General features: G+C 42.4%; 1 protein-coding gene across 1 annotated transcript in view; it reads right to left on the bottom strand.

Moving 5' to 3' along the window:
- Window positions 1-1,317: 1,317 nt before the first annotated feature.
- The window catches only part of LNX2 (ligand of numb-protein X 2), a 200,065-nt gene continuing 182,053 nt past the window's right edge, over window positions 1,318-19,329 (bottom strand). Inside the window, exon 11 of the mRNA XM_069202212.1 lies at window positions 1,318-6,089. Coding sequence (XP_069058313.1) covers window positions 5,954-6,089 — 136 coding nt within the window. The 3' untranslated portion in view covers window positions 1,318-5,953. The remainder of the gene's footprint in view (window positions 6,090-19,329) is intronic.

Below are 19,329 nucleotides of genomic sequence, written 5' to 3'. Positions count from 1 at the left end.
CAGATTGCTTTTGTACATGTAGCAGTAATAACAGATTTTAGTGGGTAAGAGTTTATACAATTCCTGTACAGTACATACAATTATAAATGAATGTGTTTTGGAAATAGACACTCTACTCTTACACAAGCAGTGTTTAAAATATCCTTGCCCTGTATCAATTATACTGTAGTCCACGTAATGTTCAGGATTGCCCAGAAAGGAGAGAGAACACTTACACAAATAGAAGTGAACAAGCAGTGTTGCACTTAAAAAAATATTCTAATACTATGAGATGGTAAGTGTATTTGCAAAGCGTGCTAACGGAGTGAGAGACTGCAGGGAAGAGTGCTGTAAAGGGCAGACATTTTGAGTTCACATTATCACAACTAAATCATTGTTACGTATTTAGTTGACACAGCTAAAAAGCACTGGCAAAACCAATAGGTCTGGTTTGTTTAGGCATAGGTCTATTGTTGTTTTATGTGTGGATGTAGTAACAGAAAATCCCACAGGCACCCAAATACAGGTTAAATTTGCACATCTTCTCAACTCTTTCACACATGCACATAGGGTCAGAGAGATAGGTTCAAATACTCCCTCCAGATACTGGTGGTGGAAAAGCACATTTGTGGTACACCACATACTCTGTTGGTAAGGTCTCAGGAACCTGGTGTGATTTCAGTCTCTCATGTTTCCAGAGTGATGTTTCAGTCAGAAGAATGACTCTTGGGGTTACAATCTCATACTGCATCTTCAGTGTAATGTCAAAGTTGGGTGCCTGTCTGCTGCCTCATTCCTAAGGTGTCAAAGTCTGTCATCATCATTTTGCAGTACTGTCACCTGTACTACAACAAACAAATTGAAATGTGTTAGAGAAATAACCTATTTTTGATTTGAAAGAGTTGATTGCTTTGCAAATTGCACGGCTGTTCTCAAATCAGTCAGGGTGTTTATTGCACATCCTGGTCTGCGGATTAATGTGCATACATCTAGAGCTTTGTATTTGTATCGTGTTAATGTTTGTGTCCAAGCCAATAACAAAACCTTTTGTGAATCCGACCCTATGTATCTAAACAGTCAAACCACTCGCAGCATAGTTTCCACTCACTCCGCAAAACATGTTGATATCTTTCTCCACAATATGCATTCAACAGAATGAACAGCTTATGTTGCAGTTTCCTCTGCACTGTCTGCCAAGAAAATGGCTGTGTTATCGTTATTAAATGGCATTTGGCTGAAAGATGTTTTTATCAATGTTTGGAGAAATAAGAGCATTACATGCATCAGCGAAATTAAAAACACTTTCCATAGTTTAAACATATTTGTGACAATTCACTTATACAGCTATTCTGTCTTCTAGCAACGTTTTTATTTGAGCAGTTTTTAACTGTTGCTATGGGCAATGAAGAAGTGCACTGGTTGTTTTGTTTATTTGTTGACAAAACACGATGCTGAAACTAGTAGCAGTACATGAAGAAGCGATTTCATTTGAAGTTGAACAGGAAAAAGTGCCTTAGACGAGGAATGAGTTTCTATGCCCAGGTCAATTCAGTCCATGTGTTATGTATTGTGTCTCTGGATCCTATGCATTTGCCAAGAGGGTACACAATTGAGAACATCAGGGCAAGACAACAAGTAGCTGCTAGAAATCACCTTTGTTAAGATGCAATCCTCTGCGTGTGGTGCTCTTTGCCTGCACAAACCATTTAGAACTAGTAGCTGCTAGCAATTACCCTTGTTCTGATGCAATCCTCTGGGTGTGGTGCTCTTTGCCTGCACAAACCAGTTAGAACTAGTAGCTGCTAGCAATTACCCTTGTTCTGATGCAATCCTCTGGGTGTGGAGCTCTTTGTCTGCACAAACTAGTTACAACTAATAGCTGCTAGCAGTCACCCTTGTTCAGATGCAATCCTCTGGGTGTGGGGCTCTTTGCCTGCACAAACCAGTCACAACTAGTAGCTGCTAGCAATCACCCTTGTTCAGATACAATCCTCAGGGAGTGGAGCTCTTTGCCTGCACAAACCTGCCACAAGAAGTAGCTGCTAGCGATTACCCTTGTTCAGATGCAATCTTTGGGTGTGGAGCTCTTTGCCTGCACAAACCTGTCACAAGAAGTAGCTGCTAGCAATCACCCTTGTTCAGATGCAATCCTCTGGGTGTGGGGCTCTTTGCCTGCACAAACCAGTCACAACTAGTAGCTGCTAGCAATCACCCTTGTTCAGATGCAATCCTATGGGTGTGGGGCTCTTTGCCTGCACAAACTAGTTACAACTAATAGCTGCTAGCAATTACCCTTGTTCTGATGCAGTCCTCAAGGTGTGGAGCTCTTTGTCTGCACAAACCTGTGACAACAAGTAGCTGCTAGCAGTCACCCTTGTTCAGATGCAATCCTCTGGGTGTGGGGCTCTTTGCCTGCACAAACCAGTCACAACTAGTAGCTGCTAGCAATCACCCTTGTTCAGATGCAATCTTCGGGTGTGGAGCTCTTTGCCTGCACAAACCTGCCACAAGAAGTAGCTGCTAGCGATCACCCTTGTTCAGATGCAATCTTTGGGTGTGGAGCTCTTTGCCTGCACAAACCTGTCACAAGAAGTAGCTGCTAGCAATCACCCTTGTTCAGATGCAATCCTCTGGGTGTGGGGCTCTTTGCCTGCACAAACCAGTCACAACTAGTAGCTGCTAGCAATCACCCTTGTTCAGATGCAGTCCTATGGGTGTGGGGCTCTTTGCCGGCACAAACCAGTCACAACTAGTAGCTGCTAGCAATCACCCTTGTTCAGATACAATCCTCAGGGAGTGGAGCTCTTTGCCTGCACAAACCTGCCACAAGAAGTAGCTGCTAGTAATCACCCTTGTTCAGATGCAGTCTTCGGGTGTGGAGCTCTTTGCCTGCACAAACCTGTGACAACAAGTAGCTGCTAGCAATCACCCTTGTTCAGATACAATCCTCAGGGAGTGGAGCTCTTTGCCTGCACAAACCTGCCACAAGAAGTAGCTGCTAGCGATCACCCTTGTTCAGATGCAATCTTTGGGTGTGGAGCTCTTTGCCTGCACAAACCTGTCACAAGAAGTAGATGCTAGCAATCACCCTTGTTCAGATGCAGTCTTCGGTGTGGAGCTCTTTTCCTGCACAAACCAGTCACAACTAGTAGCTGCTAGCAATCACCCTTGTTCAGATGCAATCTTCGGGTGTGGAGCTCTTTGCCTGCACAAACCTGTCACAAGTAGCTGCTTGCAATCGCCCTTGTTCAGATGCAATCTTCTGGGTGTGGAGCTCTTTGCCTGCACAAACCAGTCACAACTAGTAGCTGCTAGCAATCACCCTTGTTCAGATGCAATCCTCAGGGAGTGGAGCTCTTTGCCTGCACAAACCAGTCACAACTAGTAGCTGCTAGCAATCACCCTTGTTCAGATGCAATCCTCAGGGAGTGGAGCTCTTTGCCTGCACAAACCTGTCACAATAAGTAGCTGCTAGCAATCACCCTTGTTCAGATGCAATCCTCAGGGAGTGGAGCTCTTTGCCTGCACAAACCAGTCACAACTAGTAGCTGCTAGCAATCACCCTTGTTCAGATGCAATCCTCAGGGAGTGGAGCTCTTTGCCTGCACAAACCTGTCACAAGAAGTAGCTGCTAGCAATCACCCTTGTTCAGATGCATTCCTCAGGGAGTGGAGCTCTTTGCCTGCACAAACCTGTCACAAGAACTAGCTGGTAGCAATCACCCTTGTTCAGATGCAATCTTCGGGTGTGGAGCTCTTTGCTTGCACAAACCAGTCACAACTAGTAGCTGCTAGCAGCCACCCTTGTTCAGATGCAATCCTCTGGGTCTGGGACTCTTTGCCTGCACAAACCTGTCACAAGTAGCTGCTAGCAGCCACCCTTGTTCAGATGCAATCCTCAGGGATTTGAGCTCTTTGCCTGCACAAACCAGTCACAACTAGTAGCTGCTAGCAATCACCCTTGTTCAGATGCAATCTTTGGGTGTGGAGCTCTTTGCCTGCACAAACCTGTCACAAGTAGCTGCTTGCAATCACCCTTGTTTAGATGCAATCTTCGGGTGTGGAGCTCTTTGGCTGCACAAACCTGTCACAAGTAGCTGCTTGCAATCACCCTTGTTCAGATGCAATCTTCTGGGTGTGGAGCTCTTTGACTGCACAAACCTGTCACAAGAAGTAGCTGGTAGCAATCACCCTTGTTCAGATGCAATCTTCGGGTGTGGAGCTCTTTGCCTGCACAAACCTGTCACAAGTAGCTGCTTGCAATCACCCTTGTTCAGATGCAATCTTTGGGTGTGGAGCTCTTTGCCTGCACAAACCTGTCACAAGTAGCTGCTAGCAATCACCCTTGTTCAGATGCAATCTTCGGGTGTGGAGCTCTTTGCCTGCATAAACCTGTCACAAGAACTAGCTGGTAGCAATCACCCTTGTTCAGATGCAATCTTTGGGTGTGGAGCTCTTTGGCTGCACAAACCTGTCACAAGTAGCTGCTTGCAATCACCCTTGTTCAGATGCAATCCTCAGGGAGTGGAGCTCTTTGCCTGCACAAACCAGTCACAACTAGTAGCTGCTAGCAATCACCCTTGTTCAGATGCAATCCTCAGGGAGTGGAGCTCTTTGCCTGCACAAACCTGTCACAAGAAGTAGCTGCTAGCAATCACCCTTGTTCAGATGCAATCCTCAGGGAGTGGAGCTCTTTGCCTGCACAAACCAGTCACAACTAGTAGCTGCTAGCAATCACCCTTGTTCAGATGCAATCCTCAGGGAGTGGAGCTCTTTGCCTGCACAAACCTGTCACAAGAAGTAGCTGCTAGCAATCACCCTTGTTCAGATGCAATCCTCGGGTGTGGAGCTCTTTGCCTGCACAAACCTGTCACAAGAAGTAGCTGCTAGCAGCCACCATTGTTCAGATGCAATCTTCGGGTGTGGAGCTCTTTGCCTGCACAAAGGTCTGACCAGTTGTGTGTGAAGAGCCAAGCTCCGTCTTTTACTGCTGCTTTTAGTGTAGGCTCGGCTTACCATGTCTCACCTGTTGGGGCTACTGATGCTTCAAACATTATCTCTTCAACCTGCATTCACTTAAGGTTTATAGTTCGGTTGTATTAACACTTTTATAAGTATATGAATTAAGATGTGATTCCATATTTCTGCAGTATTTATTTGTGGGCTACAGGATCCTGCCAATGCAGCCATTGTTTCTCTATGGGTTTCTTCCATCCCAGCACAGCAAGTTTCCGTCTCTATGGGGTAGCACGCTATGGTTCCACGTTTGTTCCTCTGCAGCCAGAGGCTTCATTCTGGCTCTTTAAGCCCCATCGGAAGAACTTTACACATAATTGGATACCAACAAGTCGAACATAGCTATACCGGAAGGCGAGATTCTTTTGCGGTCGTGAGCCCGGTCTTTGGAACCTTATTTGCCATCCCATTGCGTTCGATCAAAGGTAAATTGTACTTAAAAAGGACCTCACTTATGCGCCTTTGTAAACATTTCACGGTAAGATTTCAGTTTAAGGACCTTTAAATCCCAGTCAATGTTTTGGCACAAGTTGCTCTCATGAAATCAGACTCACATGATGCAACACGTGAAACGCTTTTAAAAAGGTAAAGATAGCAACCACAAAAAACTGACTTAAACACAACAGATAATTCTATTGCACCAGTAGCAAAATCACCAATTCTGGAGGAGGAATGCAACATTGTTCAACACGTCAAGTTGTGTTTTTAAAGTGACAGAACACCAGAGTTAATTTCAAAACCGACAAACAGAGACATTTGATCAACTTCTTAACATATCAACTCTCATGCTTAAAAAAATGTTCATCATAATTGCTCCTAGAAACAATCTTTAATACCCGCCTCCCGCTGAACGTTATGCAGCAGTCACTTGGCCCTTCTCAGCACCAGTCCTGTGGTTGGTTTGCACCATCAAGATACAAAAATCTATGGTTTGAAGCAAGGTATGAACTTTCAGAGATCTACACGAGACTTCCAGGCCAGGAGATAACAGTGAGCGTCACTTTGTTTCGTTGGTCTTTCAGCATTGGAACAAGTGCAGAGTGGCTCATGCCCACTGTGGATATCCCATTCACCGCCACAATCATGTCACCACACCTGAAAGAGAACCACACAAGAAAACTGAGTGCAATAAACACTGCATGACTGTCTTGTGTTTGACATCAATGCCAGTCTCCATCTATATTAAAGGTTTTCATTTGCTTATTATGAAAGAAGCTTTTTAGATTGTGATTTGATGTCCACGTGAAGGCCACGAGTGTTTCAGTAGCAGTCAGTATATAAAAATATCATTTGCAGTCATCTGAAAACATTTCTTGCACTCTCAGGGGCTTATTTAGAAGCCTCTTGTGCTGCCAGTATGTCACTTTTTATGACACTCTGCCGCACAAAGTTCAGACCCATCTGATGAGGCCATGCAAAGCCACTTTATGTGGATTTTCATGGCCTTGTAGATATAGTGTAAGGCAATGCGGTGCAAGTTGATGCGTTGCCTTACACTGCGTCAGGAGGGCGTTCCATGGGCATTGTGATGGATTTTTTTCATGCAGCCTCCATGGGTTTTGACATATTACCAGATTTATAAGATCTGTGAACTTTGGAATGCATAAAAACTGTATGCTTCCCTAGGGGAGGCATAGCAAGGAGAAATATCTTTATTTCTCCTGAAATATCTTTATTTCTCCTTGTTTTCCTCTTTCTATGTGTGATGCATTTGGTTTTCCTTCCTGCACAAAAACAATCTTGCCAACATCGTTGACACCCTTGCACCATCGTGCAAAGGTGCCTGCATTAACTCTTGGCACCAAATTGTGAGCTGGCACATGCTGAAAGGACAGGGCTGCACCGTATTTCGTAAATACGATGCATTCCTGTCCTTTTGAATTGACATAGGGCAGGACAGCAAAAGGACCTGCGGTACAGCCCTATGTCAATTCATTGTAAATATGCCTCTCAGTGTTTTGCAAAAGCACAAAATACGCCAACAGAATCTAAATTAGCAGAGTAAACAACCAACTGTTTGAACACTTATTTTTTATCAAAAATGTCCCATCTCCTGTAACCGATACTTATAATTCTGTGTGGCTGGGTGTCTTGTCAGAGAGAAGCACTGCCTTCTAAAATGATTGTCTGCTGTTTTAACCCCACACCAGTGGAGAAGGATTCTTGAAAAGTGTTACCATTGAGATGACCACTGGAAGGTAGTATTTGGGCCTGCTTTGCAACTGGTGGGTCACTGTGTTGCTCACTGTGGTCTTGACATAGGGAGCTTCCGTGCATGCAAAAGGCACACAAAGAAGAGCAGCCAATTCATCCAGGCACCTGCAGGAGCACCACCAGTTTCTTACTATCACATACTAGCAGACAGATGTGTGAGGAGCCTGGGTAAGGCTGCCACCGAGTTCCATATTGTCAAGACACTGCTTACAAATAGTTATTTTTAGGTGCCCCAGACTTAATGGTACAGTGAAGGTAGCCGATGGCGGATATTTGTAGAACACATTAGGATGTCATATGAAAGTCGATGACCGGAGACATAGTGGCAGATTTAAGAAAGGTGGTGCTGCACCCAGTGCAGGGCCACTTTTCTTGCTCCCCTTTGTGCTCCTCTACCACCACCATGTTTGCGCCGTATTCACAATGCAGCACACCATGGTGCAGGGTAGGGGGCAATAGCATCAAACATTTTGACGTTATTGATGTACTGTTGAAGGTTAGCACCAAAATTTATACGCTAAGCCTGAACAGTACATAGGGGTCCATTGCAACCAATGTGTGCCCCTTTTAACGTCTGAGGAGGTGTTAAAAATGTCGCAAAAAATGGAGCAAAGAAATCTTTTAGATTTCTTTGCGCCATTTTTTCAGCCCACCCTAATGGGGGAACACCCCCTTTGCATACATTATGCCTGGCACAGGCATAATGAGGCACAAGGAGCTAAAAAGTGGTGCAATGCATGCATTGCACCACTTTGTAAATCTGGCAGAGTGATTTTGGCCTTGTTGGGCCTCATTAGCATAAAAAATTATACTAATATGGCGCAAGAAGGCGTTAGGCCCTCTTAAATATGGCCCAAAGTGTCTCATGTACTAGAGTAAAGTAGGAACCATAGGCATTGCCAAATATGTCAGTTATTTAATATATTTCAAATGGGCTCACATGAGTCTCCCCACCTTCGGTCTTTGTATGCTTTATGTTGCCCCATAAGAGCCATCCATAAGCACTGTAGAACACAATATTCAGGAAGGCATTTGCCATCTAAAACGTAGCAGAATGCATAAACACTCAATCTATTGCTATTTGGGAGAGCAACCCAAATGGAGGAGGTAATGGAGTGGATAATGTAGGCCACAGGACAGAATAGTCTTCCAGGCTACCCTTTCATAGTTATGGGAATTCTACCCTACTACCAATTTAAGATAAAAAAACATCTACTAACTTGTAGGGGTTGGGTGACAATGGTTCTACCTCTAGCTATTATAGAAGCTAGGTTTTATATGCAGTGGACAGGGATAACCCTTGATGAAGATGAACTTGGAGGCGCTATATGGTGTTAAGTTAAGTGAGACACCAAATATGAGAAAAATGCATCATATAAAACAAAATGACAAAGTTCCTGGTCATCAAGTTCCCTTGGAGCTTGGTGGTTGGAGTTTCGATTTGCTGAAAGTTAGTCTAGCACTTCCCCGCTGATCTAGCACTGCCCCTGAGAGGGAATATACCTCATTGGACTTTTTTGTTGCTTTTGATCTTTATATTTTGGCTACTATCGGTATTATGATTTTGGACCATAATCTCTGCACGCTCTCCAACATACTGTATTGTCTCCGACCTCAGGTCCTCACCTGGCAGTTCAGCCCCTGGGAAGCAGATGCACAGTTTTCATGAATTTCAAAGTGAGACAAATGCACCAAAAGAGTCTTACAGTCATTTTCAAAAAGTAATAGACGAGAATTTTGGTGCCTTCTAGTGGAGGTAGAGTGAAATGTCATAATGGTGACTTTTCAGAGTGTTCCCTTTGCTCCTTGGCATTTCAGAGTGCAGATGCCATTCCCTGGTACTGACATGAATTATTTTCTAATTGTCCTTAGACATTTTTACACGTGGAGTATACACAATACTATTTTTGTTTTTCTCCAAAAATAAATTTCTTAAGACAGTGTAAATAGAAGAATAGCAAGTCAAATTGCAAGTCATATTTCAAGCCAGTGATCTCATTATAACTATTAGTTGCCTAGTCATATATTTCTGTATGAACACCCTGTCTGTGTCGTTGTGACAACTCTCTGTAGAAACAAAAATACCAGCAACAATGAGCCTGTGGCCCTTTGGGGCCAATAATACTTTACAAATTACACCATGATGACTCCAAACATGCCTTCGCAAACCAATGTGTACTGTGTGGTATTTAGTGTTGACTTCTCCGAAATAAAGGGTACCTTCTATTTCCTTAACCATAACAGAAAACACAAAGGCTCTGATTTAACAACATGAAAATCTTGAGACGTATGTTGGTGTCCTGCACCAAGTAGATTCTAGCAGTCCTTACATAAATGTCAAATAGTGACCATCAGTGTTGTAGTTTTCACTTGGAAACGACAGTGACGTTATGGATCATAGATGTCTCAGCAAAAGGATCCTGTTCACTTCAAATCTGCATTCATACTTACTTACATGCCCATTCACTCAGGCTATCCTCCAATCACAGTGTGAATTTGTTGGTGAGAAAAGAAATACTCCGCAGGGCTATCCACACAAATATTTGTCATATTGCATGAGGGTCTGCAAGCCACGAAGCAGTATCTTGCTTAGAAAAATGTTCTGGTAGCTGGAGGTAGGTAAAAAAACATTTATGAGGTATTCTGAATTCCACCTGCATGTCTATGAACTGTGTTAAAAACCCATAGGGTAGAGCTGCTGTACTAACAGGAGTTCCTAAAAAAGAAACAGAGTGACTCTTTCTTGATGTTACAATGGAGAGAATGCACGGTGTTTCCATACAGAGATGGGCCCTTTGGAATTTAGTAACTCAAGCATAGCAGCAGATATTTTGCCATAAGCAACAAAGATCACTTAATTCCTCAAACCTAAGACTTTTCAGTGATAAAACTCTTCTAATGAAGGATTTATGTTTTTCAACTCACCACTGCCCACTGTTATTTTTTAGTTGAAGTGTAGGAATCAAGATAATGACCTGTGGCCAGGAAAGAGCATGTTGGTGGCCACCATCTACGTCGAAGAACTGACTCCTTGAGCAAACTTCACTCTTCTTGGCTGGGGTTTTCTTGGGGGTGTAGATGTGATCAGCTCTGAGGTTAGGGTACGGTCAAATGTAGCCCTATTAAGCTCCCACACCCTGATACGGGTTCTGTACATGCCCACTGACACAGTTTAGCCTTTTCTGCTTGTACTTCTGCTTCCACCCTGCCTATTTGAATTTTCCCACAAATCTGACCTAGAGGTAGCAACACCTTTCTTTATTGGCAAAGCAAGCAAGGGTGTTGCTGTGTAAGCAGATGTCAATTGCAACAATGACACAAACTGGTAGTGCTTGCCTTCTAGTGCTACTTCAGCCTTCTGCTTACCAAAAACTCTCTTTTGCCTACTGAGACCAACCTATCCAGGAAAGTGCTTCTTCTGCTAGATCACTCAGGTCAGATACAGCTTACAGATACAGATTCTTCTGTCTTTGAAACAGCAACCTTTATTTTATTGCCGTTTGTAAAGATCTTTGCAAGATGGTAGAGGCTAAAATCTTTAACTGTCGCTTGAAGCCCCCAGGAAAGTTGCAACATTTTATTACAATCTGTCCCAATATAAGGAGATTTGAGGTAGGGAAAAGAATTGCACAAAGGTTTCGAAGAAGAAGAAGAAATGGAGTCATAAGTACTGTTTTAGCCATGCATCCACTGCATACTGATCAGAATCCCACTACAACAATGGTGGGTGTATTTTTGGCAGCAACATGAAAGATATGATTGAGTTTGCAAATTGCCAAATGGATCTCCAAGATGGCTTCTGGCATGAAGGAAGCTTCTGTATAAACCTAGCAAGCCTGGAATTACCATCTATTGAAAATCCTTGAAAAGAGCACATCCAGGCACAAAACTGTTAACTCCTGAAAGCTGAAGAGAGAAATTGGATAATTGGCCCTTCTCATCCTCTGTGCACTTGTGGTCACCTGTGGAATGATAACTTTGCAGTCCTCACTGCTGAACCGGATGTGAGGTGCGATACGAGAGTGGTGAACTCAGCAGCTTGTGACTTCTTTGCCCCAAGGTGCCTTCCCAACCACAGAGACCTCATCACTATAAAAACTTGCAATGCCACCAACACGCTGGAAGGTGTGAGCTGTGAGTGAGTGAAGAACTTGCTAGAGAGCCAGTCAGTTTAGTAGCCATTGAATTCCAGAAGCCACCTTGTATTTAGGAAGAAGCCACCTTAAGCATTCTGCTCAGTGCTCTACTGAAAGTCACCCTGTTGAGCTGCAGGATCTGGTCTTTGCTTTGGAATTTATCATTATTACCTGTTGGAATGGCCTCTTCATTCGACCCCCATCTGAGGAGCTGGTGGGGTATTAACCACTCCTCAGATTCGGCCATCTCCACCCTCTTCGATGCAATGATGAAAAGCTTCCACCAACTAGAGAAACAATGCTGTGACACACAAGAAAGGCCACAAAGGAACCAGTTAAACAACATCCACCAACCCTAGAAACAAGTGAGAATGTGAATTAACATATATGTCTTAAGGTGGGCTTATATGCAACGAAAATGTAAATCCACATACGTGCCTTAATCTGTGCAAATATATTTTATTAATCTGTTGTGATTTTGTTTTTGTACCTGCTGGAAGCTCACTACAGATTATGCCCTGATTACAAGTGTAAGGATTAATTTTGATCCATATGCAAACATGCAAATTATGTGATAATTATCATATCCTTGCAGTTTTTCACTGTTACATTTTGGCAGGTCAAACCTGTGAGCAAAAGGCCTGGAAAATAAGGTAACACTTGCACTTGGTATTGCAGCAGGCAAAGAAAAAGAACAGTGAATCTAAACTGATGTCTCTGAAATTGCAAAACATGCAGCAGAATGTGAAGGGAAGAGGGTGAGGAGTCCCTGCAAAGGTGGGAACAGAGGTGGGTTGGTACACCAGAGGATTTGAATAACTTCCTATTATGAATCAATATGTGTGACCCGAATATGAAATTTACTGCACATATTAGTAAGTAAAAGGTGGAGTGTTGGGATTTACAAATTCAACATTACAATGGTCAATTAGAAGTAGATCCCCATGTGAAACCCATCACCAGAAATACACTGCTGCACTTCAGTAGTTTCCACCCACGTAATCAGAAACAAAGTATTCCATTTGGACAGTTTCCGAGATTAAGAAGGAATTGTACCAATTTACATGACTATGATACCCCTGCCAAATTGATGAAAGAAAAATTTGAAGCCCGGGGGTATCCTAGAAGACTGGTACAAGACTCCCTCAAACGAACAAGATTCTACAATAGAGATCACCTGTTTACAAATAACCTAAGCTAGTTTGTACTACAAGGCATTCAGTGTTGAATGAGAAGGTTTGCCAGATTGTCAATTCTAACTGGCATATACTCAGTAGTGATACAGAAGAACATCTTAAGCTCCCCAAACCCATGTTTGCACACAAATGAATTAAAAATCTTAGGGATTTTGTGGTGCAATCTCTCTTGGATAGGTCTTGGCGATTTGGGCAGAAGACGATTGATGGCAGTGACCCTATTATTGGTAATTTACAATGCACATCATGTAGGGCATGTTCCAATGCAATTTAGACGGATGTCTTTACCTTTAACAAATACACCACATGGCTTAAAAGTTTTACCAATTATAAGACTAAAAATATTGTGTACTTATTGATTTGTAACTTAGGGTACGTAGGCGAGAAGGGAAGGCCTTTCACCACCCATTTCTCTAAATATAAATCAGCTATATGGAGGGCTACGGTACAAGCTCCTTTAGTGAAACATTATATGGACAAGAAGCATAGTTCTGAAGATATTCAATGGTTCATTTTGAAAAAAATCCAGAGGACTCTAATACAGGAAGGACAAGAAAGGAGGATTTTTGGATCTTTTCTCTAGATAACCATATACGAGGTCTAAATAGTAAACCCAAGAGAAAACACCATTGTTTATAATAATTAATGAAAGGACAGATTAGCTGGCAATGTGACGGCCTATTTTGACTAGAACAACTATCTTATTAGTCTTATGTGAGTTCATTTTTTAAGTTTTTTTGGCAATAACCTCTACAAGATTTGTATATTTCAAAACATTGCGTTGACATTGTGAACAAGGCAGTGAAAAGCGCGACGGGCTGTCCGTGAGGGTCCTTGCACTGTCCAGGCCAAGTGCATGGGCAGTGCAGGGGTCCACGGCATCCCGTCTCCGCCAGCCTTTGCTTGGCAGTGGAACCCCCATGCAAAATCTGGCGGACACAGGAGTCGTAATCCCCAGGGCAGCGCTGCCCTAGTGCATTAAGACTGCCAGCACAACCAGGCCATTGGCCGGCCTAAAAGAGGCAGTGCCGGTGGTCCGACTGTGGCGCTTTCGCCACAGTTGTAATGTGGCGGTTGGACCGCCACGTTGGCAGCAGTCTGACTGCCACTGCGAGTGTGGCGTAATGAGGGCCTAAGTGCATATTGCTACAGTGAAGAAATATGCAGTGTTGACTTGGATCAGTGAGGCATTTCATTTAATTAAATTTTAGCTGTTCTTCTTGATGGGATGTACCATTGGAGTAGCTTTCCTGAAGAAGGCACGAGATGTTGACATGCGCATAGAAACTAATGAAGTCACAGACATTACAACAAGAGTAATTGAAGCCGCAATATGGGAACACACAATTTAAACCATAACAATTAAAAGGAACACTAAGAGAGAAAAAACAGAACAATAACAAATATATGATTGTATTAACATTTGAAGAACTGATTAATTCAAATTATTGTTTGAAAATGTTTACAGCTGAATGCAAATGTAAATAGCATGTTTTGATATACTTTTAAGCTGTTATTGTGACACATTGTAAAAATACTATTTAGAGTAGTGATTTATTTTCGCTAATGTGTGAAGTGAGATTGTGGCATGCATGAGAGTGAGTGAGAATGTGTCAGTGAATGTTATATTGTTTTACATTTTTTTTATTTAAAATTCAAGTGGATGTTATTTATTTTTTAAAAAGCTATCCCGTTTGATACCATGATGTATGGTCAGATACTATTTAACATTATGAAAAATAGAGAAGAGGTGAGAAAGAATAACTATATTGTCTGAGCCACTGTTATATGTATAACATTGAGTAGATAAAGTTTAGTTTGGTTGCCTGTGGGGTTTGTCTCTTTGTATTTATTGGAAAGTGAGAGGAGGACAGGTAGGAGGAAGAGCCCGGATGAGTAATGTGAGGGGAAGAGGAGAAGCCTGGATGCTGGAGATTCATTTTTGGCTCGTGGTGAACTGAGACATTGCACAAAAGAGTGCCCTAATGCTGCTTCAAATGTACTTGGACTTGTTGACCTGTCCAGATTTAACCAAATGATGTAGATCTATTTTCCTGAATTGTGGGTCAGCCCTTGAGGGTCTGAGTGAGTCCTGAATACCCTTATTTCTGTATATTGAAAGGGTCACTGTGCTGACAGCAAGTTAAATAGTAAATACATCACCTTCCCTATTGACACTTGTGCTAGTAACTCTGAGTTAAAAACCTCTGAATTCCTTTTATTACCTCTATTGGGCCTGTCCATAGACCTCAGTAGGTATTTCAAACCAGTGTGTTCCCCACCATATTTCCAATACCACCTCCATCACACTTAGTCCAATTACTGATAAGCATGCTTTCTTAATAAGTCCTCCCTTACCAGCCAATCTTTTGGGTTATACTTTGTAAACATAGTTTTAGTACTGATTGTCAGCAGGAGTAATACCCCGATCCTCCTTATCAAAAAAGCAAAAAGACAACCTTTTTTGAATTCATCCAAGATCTTAGGTCCATCAATAATGTTGTTATATCTAGCTTCCCTTTGGTCCCCAAACCTGCTACCATCATTTCTTGCATCCCACAAGTACCCAGTGGTTTACCCCAGTAGGCCTTTGTACCACCTTCTCCTTCATGCCCATACATCAAGAGAGTCAGTTTCACTTGGTATTCTCTCTATTTACTCACTAAATTTGGCTAAGAAGGGGCACAAGGCTTCAAAGGAGAAGCTACAGTTTGTCTTCCCTGAGTGTGATACCTTGGTCATGACATCTCAGCCAGCTGTCACGCATGTGAATTGTAGGCATCTGTAAATTGCAACTCCTGTGGCTCTTTCCCGGATGGGAACTTACTTGGATATCGCTGGATACTGTCAATAATGGTTCCTGGGTTATACCACTATGGCAAAGCTCTTGAAAACATCCGTGAGCTCTTGTAGTAGTCTACAGAAGCCAAAATGCATTTGAACAAATAAAGCAAGAGCTCGGCACCCACTTTGGGGATCCCTTTTTATGCTAAACCCTTTCTCTTTATTATTATGAATGCAATGGGTTTGCTCTTGGAATACTGGGTATTCACGTAATTTGTTTCTGCATTATTTGGTGCAATTTTGAGAAAATTAGCTGAAATCTGTTATTTAGTCAATTTTTGATGAGAGAGTGCATTTTGTGTAAAAGAATAGCACAAAACCACAACTGCAGTGACCACAGATACTCACGTTCTGTTGTTCTTATACCTTTGATGCAAATGGGGGTGTAATTATATGATGTGGCGTACTCCTGTAATTTGGGAATTTTGCATATCAAGCTTAGCATGAAATTCCTGACATAATGTGAATTACACAAGTATAATTTAAATTTAGCACACGTCTAGTTGGTACACGATAAAGGTGATCAGAAATAGCCAGTTGTTGAGTAGAGATCACCCAGAAGTCAATTGTAGATGAAGAAGCAGGTTTATTGTGAATCTTCTAGCACTACCAACAGCTTGTTGCCAGGCTCTGCTTCCAAATCATCTCTCAGAGCTTAGAACCCACCCAAATATTAAGAAATTACAAATTCCTTGCATATATAATATTCTAATGATAACATAAATAAAGGACTAGAGTACACAGTATTATAACCCATAACAAACTTAGCCTACTATACTTCTGCTTTGCACTCAGCTGTGGCAGTGCTCCATCCAAGTGTCCACTGTGTAGATGCTTCTGCCCAACTTGTTGAAGCCTCTGAAATATTGCACCACTTTTATTGTTGCTGTGTTCCATGCTATTCTTTTCTCCTCACTACCAAAAATTAGCCACATTTTACTGCAAGATTGTCTAGATATGAAATATTGCTATTGCCTGCCTCTCATAATACCCTTGTTAACTGTTCTCCTCTGAACCCAGCATCCCTGCTGCCCACCCATCAGGAGGGAGAACGTTGTGACTGCCTTGTAACTGCATATGCAACCAAACGTGGAATTAATTTAATTTATACTTCCATGCCAAACTGTAAATTTCTGTGTTTTGTAGATAGTTCACAACTCAGAAATGATGAAGGTGTCCTAGTTGCAGGTAATGCTGCATGGGATGTATATCAAATTATCGAAGCCGCTGTCGACTCAATGTTAAATTTGCTCAGGTTGCTGAACTTGTTACACTCATCCAAACCTGTACCAGATTCTGATTGTGTCAACAGATTCAAAATTTGCAATTGCAGTTACGCATAACTTTGGGTTCCTCTGAATGCAAAGAGAATTTTTGACTACTGTTGGTACTCTATTAAAAATGGCTTATATATACACAGAACTTGTTGAATAATTCGAAAGTTGTAGTTGTGAAGTGTGCTGCCGACCAATATACACATGATGAAGCTTCCCAAAGCATTTCCCTCACTGATTCAGCTGCCAGAAAAGTGGTTTTATTGCAAATCAGTGATGCTGCAATTTTTGCTGGCAAGACTGATTTATTTCCAATAGCATTCCTAAAAGGTTTGTCTTTGTTACAGAAGCGAGCCTCTCAGATCCAGAAACAGTACTGTATCAAGCAAACCTATACAAGGGACCCTAAGGGAGCATGAAGAAATAGCGCAGCGCATGTAGTCTCTCCAAAATATCTACTTCCCAACCTTGGCATGGATGTTTAATGAATATCCTGAAGTAAAATGAATCTGCCCATGTCAGTATGGATGACATGATTTGTGCCACTGCAACTCACTAGTATGCACCCTTCTTTCCTTCAATGGCCCAAAATCATTGCCATTCTTGTGTCACTTGCCAATCCCATAATTCTGGGATTAAGACAACCCTGGCTGATCACCCAACTTCATGGGGCCTACATGCACTTTGTATTTTTATGTGCTAGAATTGGTATGTTTCCTGGTTGGGTGGAAGCATCTTCTTGCACAAGAGCAGATGCCATTACAGCCACAACAAGCTTTTTTAGGGTCTTCATTCCATGTTTTGGAATCCCGAGTCTCCTATCAAGTGACTGAGGAACACACTTCATTTAATTTCACTTCAGGATATTTGTGAAGATCTAGGGATTGATCAGCACTTCCACTGTGGCCATCTCCCAGAGTCAGCAGCAAAAGTGGAAAGAAATAATGGTACACTTAAAAACAATAGTGAATATACATTCTGAAACCCCATTGAAATGGACCAGTGCTCTTTCTCTAGCACTGTGGTTCATTAGTGCCATACCAATACAGAAAAACAAAGATAGTTATGAGATGCCATACAATGCTGCTGTCTCGCATCTCATCTCGCAAACTTAGAATTATATTTCAATGATGATGAAGGATGATGTTGTCTTTAAGTATTGTAGAAAGCTTATACTCTGTATATTCAGTGTCCATTCTCAGGTTCAAGCTTCCTTACCCAAGTGTCCAACCAAAATCTGCCATTCTCACAGCTTGGTGTTTCTATTTACATCCGGGTTCTTTAGAGGAAGATCACTTTGCAGCCCTTCTGGCACTGCCCCTCTCAGGTACAGCTCATCACCAACACAGCTGTCAAGTGCCTTGGTCTGGTAACGTGGATCCACTCATCCCCGTGCAAACAGGCTGCACCTCCCCAACAGTGCCTGCTTCTGAATCTGTTTCAAGCCCAAGGCTGGGGCTTTCTTCAGATGCTGTTCCTGTTGCTGCCTTGTCACCTGCCAGTGGGTCAGAATTCCGGTTCCCACCCTCCTTGTCTGCACCGCCACAGCAGTGCAATGCTGCATCCATTGTGTCTCATTGCCCCATGTAAACACCTTTCTCTTGGATACTGGATCCCTCTGTGGGTCTGTCCTGATATTTCTGCTGCTGTCCTCACTCTCTGGCACTTGGTGTGATACATCATTGTGGAGTGATCAAGAAACCCAATTGTACTAGTCCAGACCTTGAGCAGAGTTGCTTTCCTTTGTATGAAAATAACTCCCCCCACTGTTTCTTCAGAAATATTGCCAAAAGATTCATCTTTCCTCCTGCTGTGTCTTCACCCACTTGCCCACCGACATCCTGAAACATATGCCTTTGATCATAGTGTCTCTTAGAAAAATCTAGACCTTGCTTGTCCTGTTCTATAATGGACACAGACTGCCAGGTTCTGCCGGCATTTCCCCACAGACTGTACGACTTGAAAAATGCAACCGGTCTCTATAACCCTGATGTTACTTATTTGGCCTTCTCTCGAATGTGGCTGTTTTGTAGACATCTAGAAACAACTAACTGGAGTGTATTTGTGGGTCAAAGTGAATGTGGCATTTTTGTAGAGTCTAAATACCATGGGGCGACTCCCTATAAACACTGTCTTCCACTGACATGGTGTCTTACAAGCACCAATACCACACAAATATATGCACATTTTATCTGTAACAAGAAAGACTATCTCTTGCTCCCTTGAGGGATGACTGGGGTCTGTTACCCAGGCTACATCGTTCTCACCAGCAGACACTCTGCCTTTCACCAGCTCCAACACAGTGGAACCACAAGTTCTCAGAAATGACCAGATACTCCTCCATTTTATTACCTCCTTACGGCATAGGATAGGCCATCAGAGGGGATAGACACAATGCTGAGGTATTCATGAATTGAAGAATGAAGGATTTTGAGATCATAACTGCAGTTATTCTTGTCATTAAAACACAGTACATTTTGTTTAAATTGGGTATGTGTAGTAGCCAACATACTTCAGTAATATAGGCTTTGTCCCAGCTTACCTGCTTGATACAATCAAAAATCATAGGGCTATGACAATGAAGAATATAAAACTAAAATTCTTCGATTGTATTCTATTGATCAGTTGAAAAAGGGGTGCTTGAGAAAGTTCACTTACATATGTGCCTTAA

Source organism: Pleurodeles waltl, chromosome 8, assembly GCF_031143425.1.
Source record: "Pleurodeles waltl isolate 20211129_DDA chromosome 8, aPleWal1.hap1.20221129, whole genome shotgun sequence".
Lineage (NCBI taxonomy): Eukaryota > Metazoa > Chordata > Amphibia > Caudata > Salamandridae > Pleurodeles > Pleurodeles waltl.
This window is presented reverse-complemented; position numbering and strand designations above follow the sequence as displayed.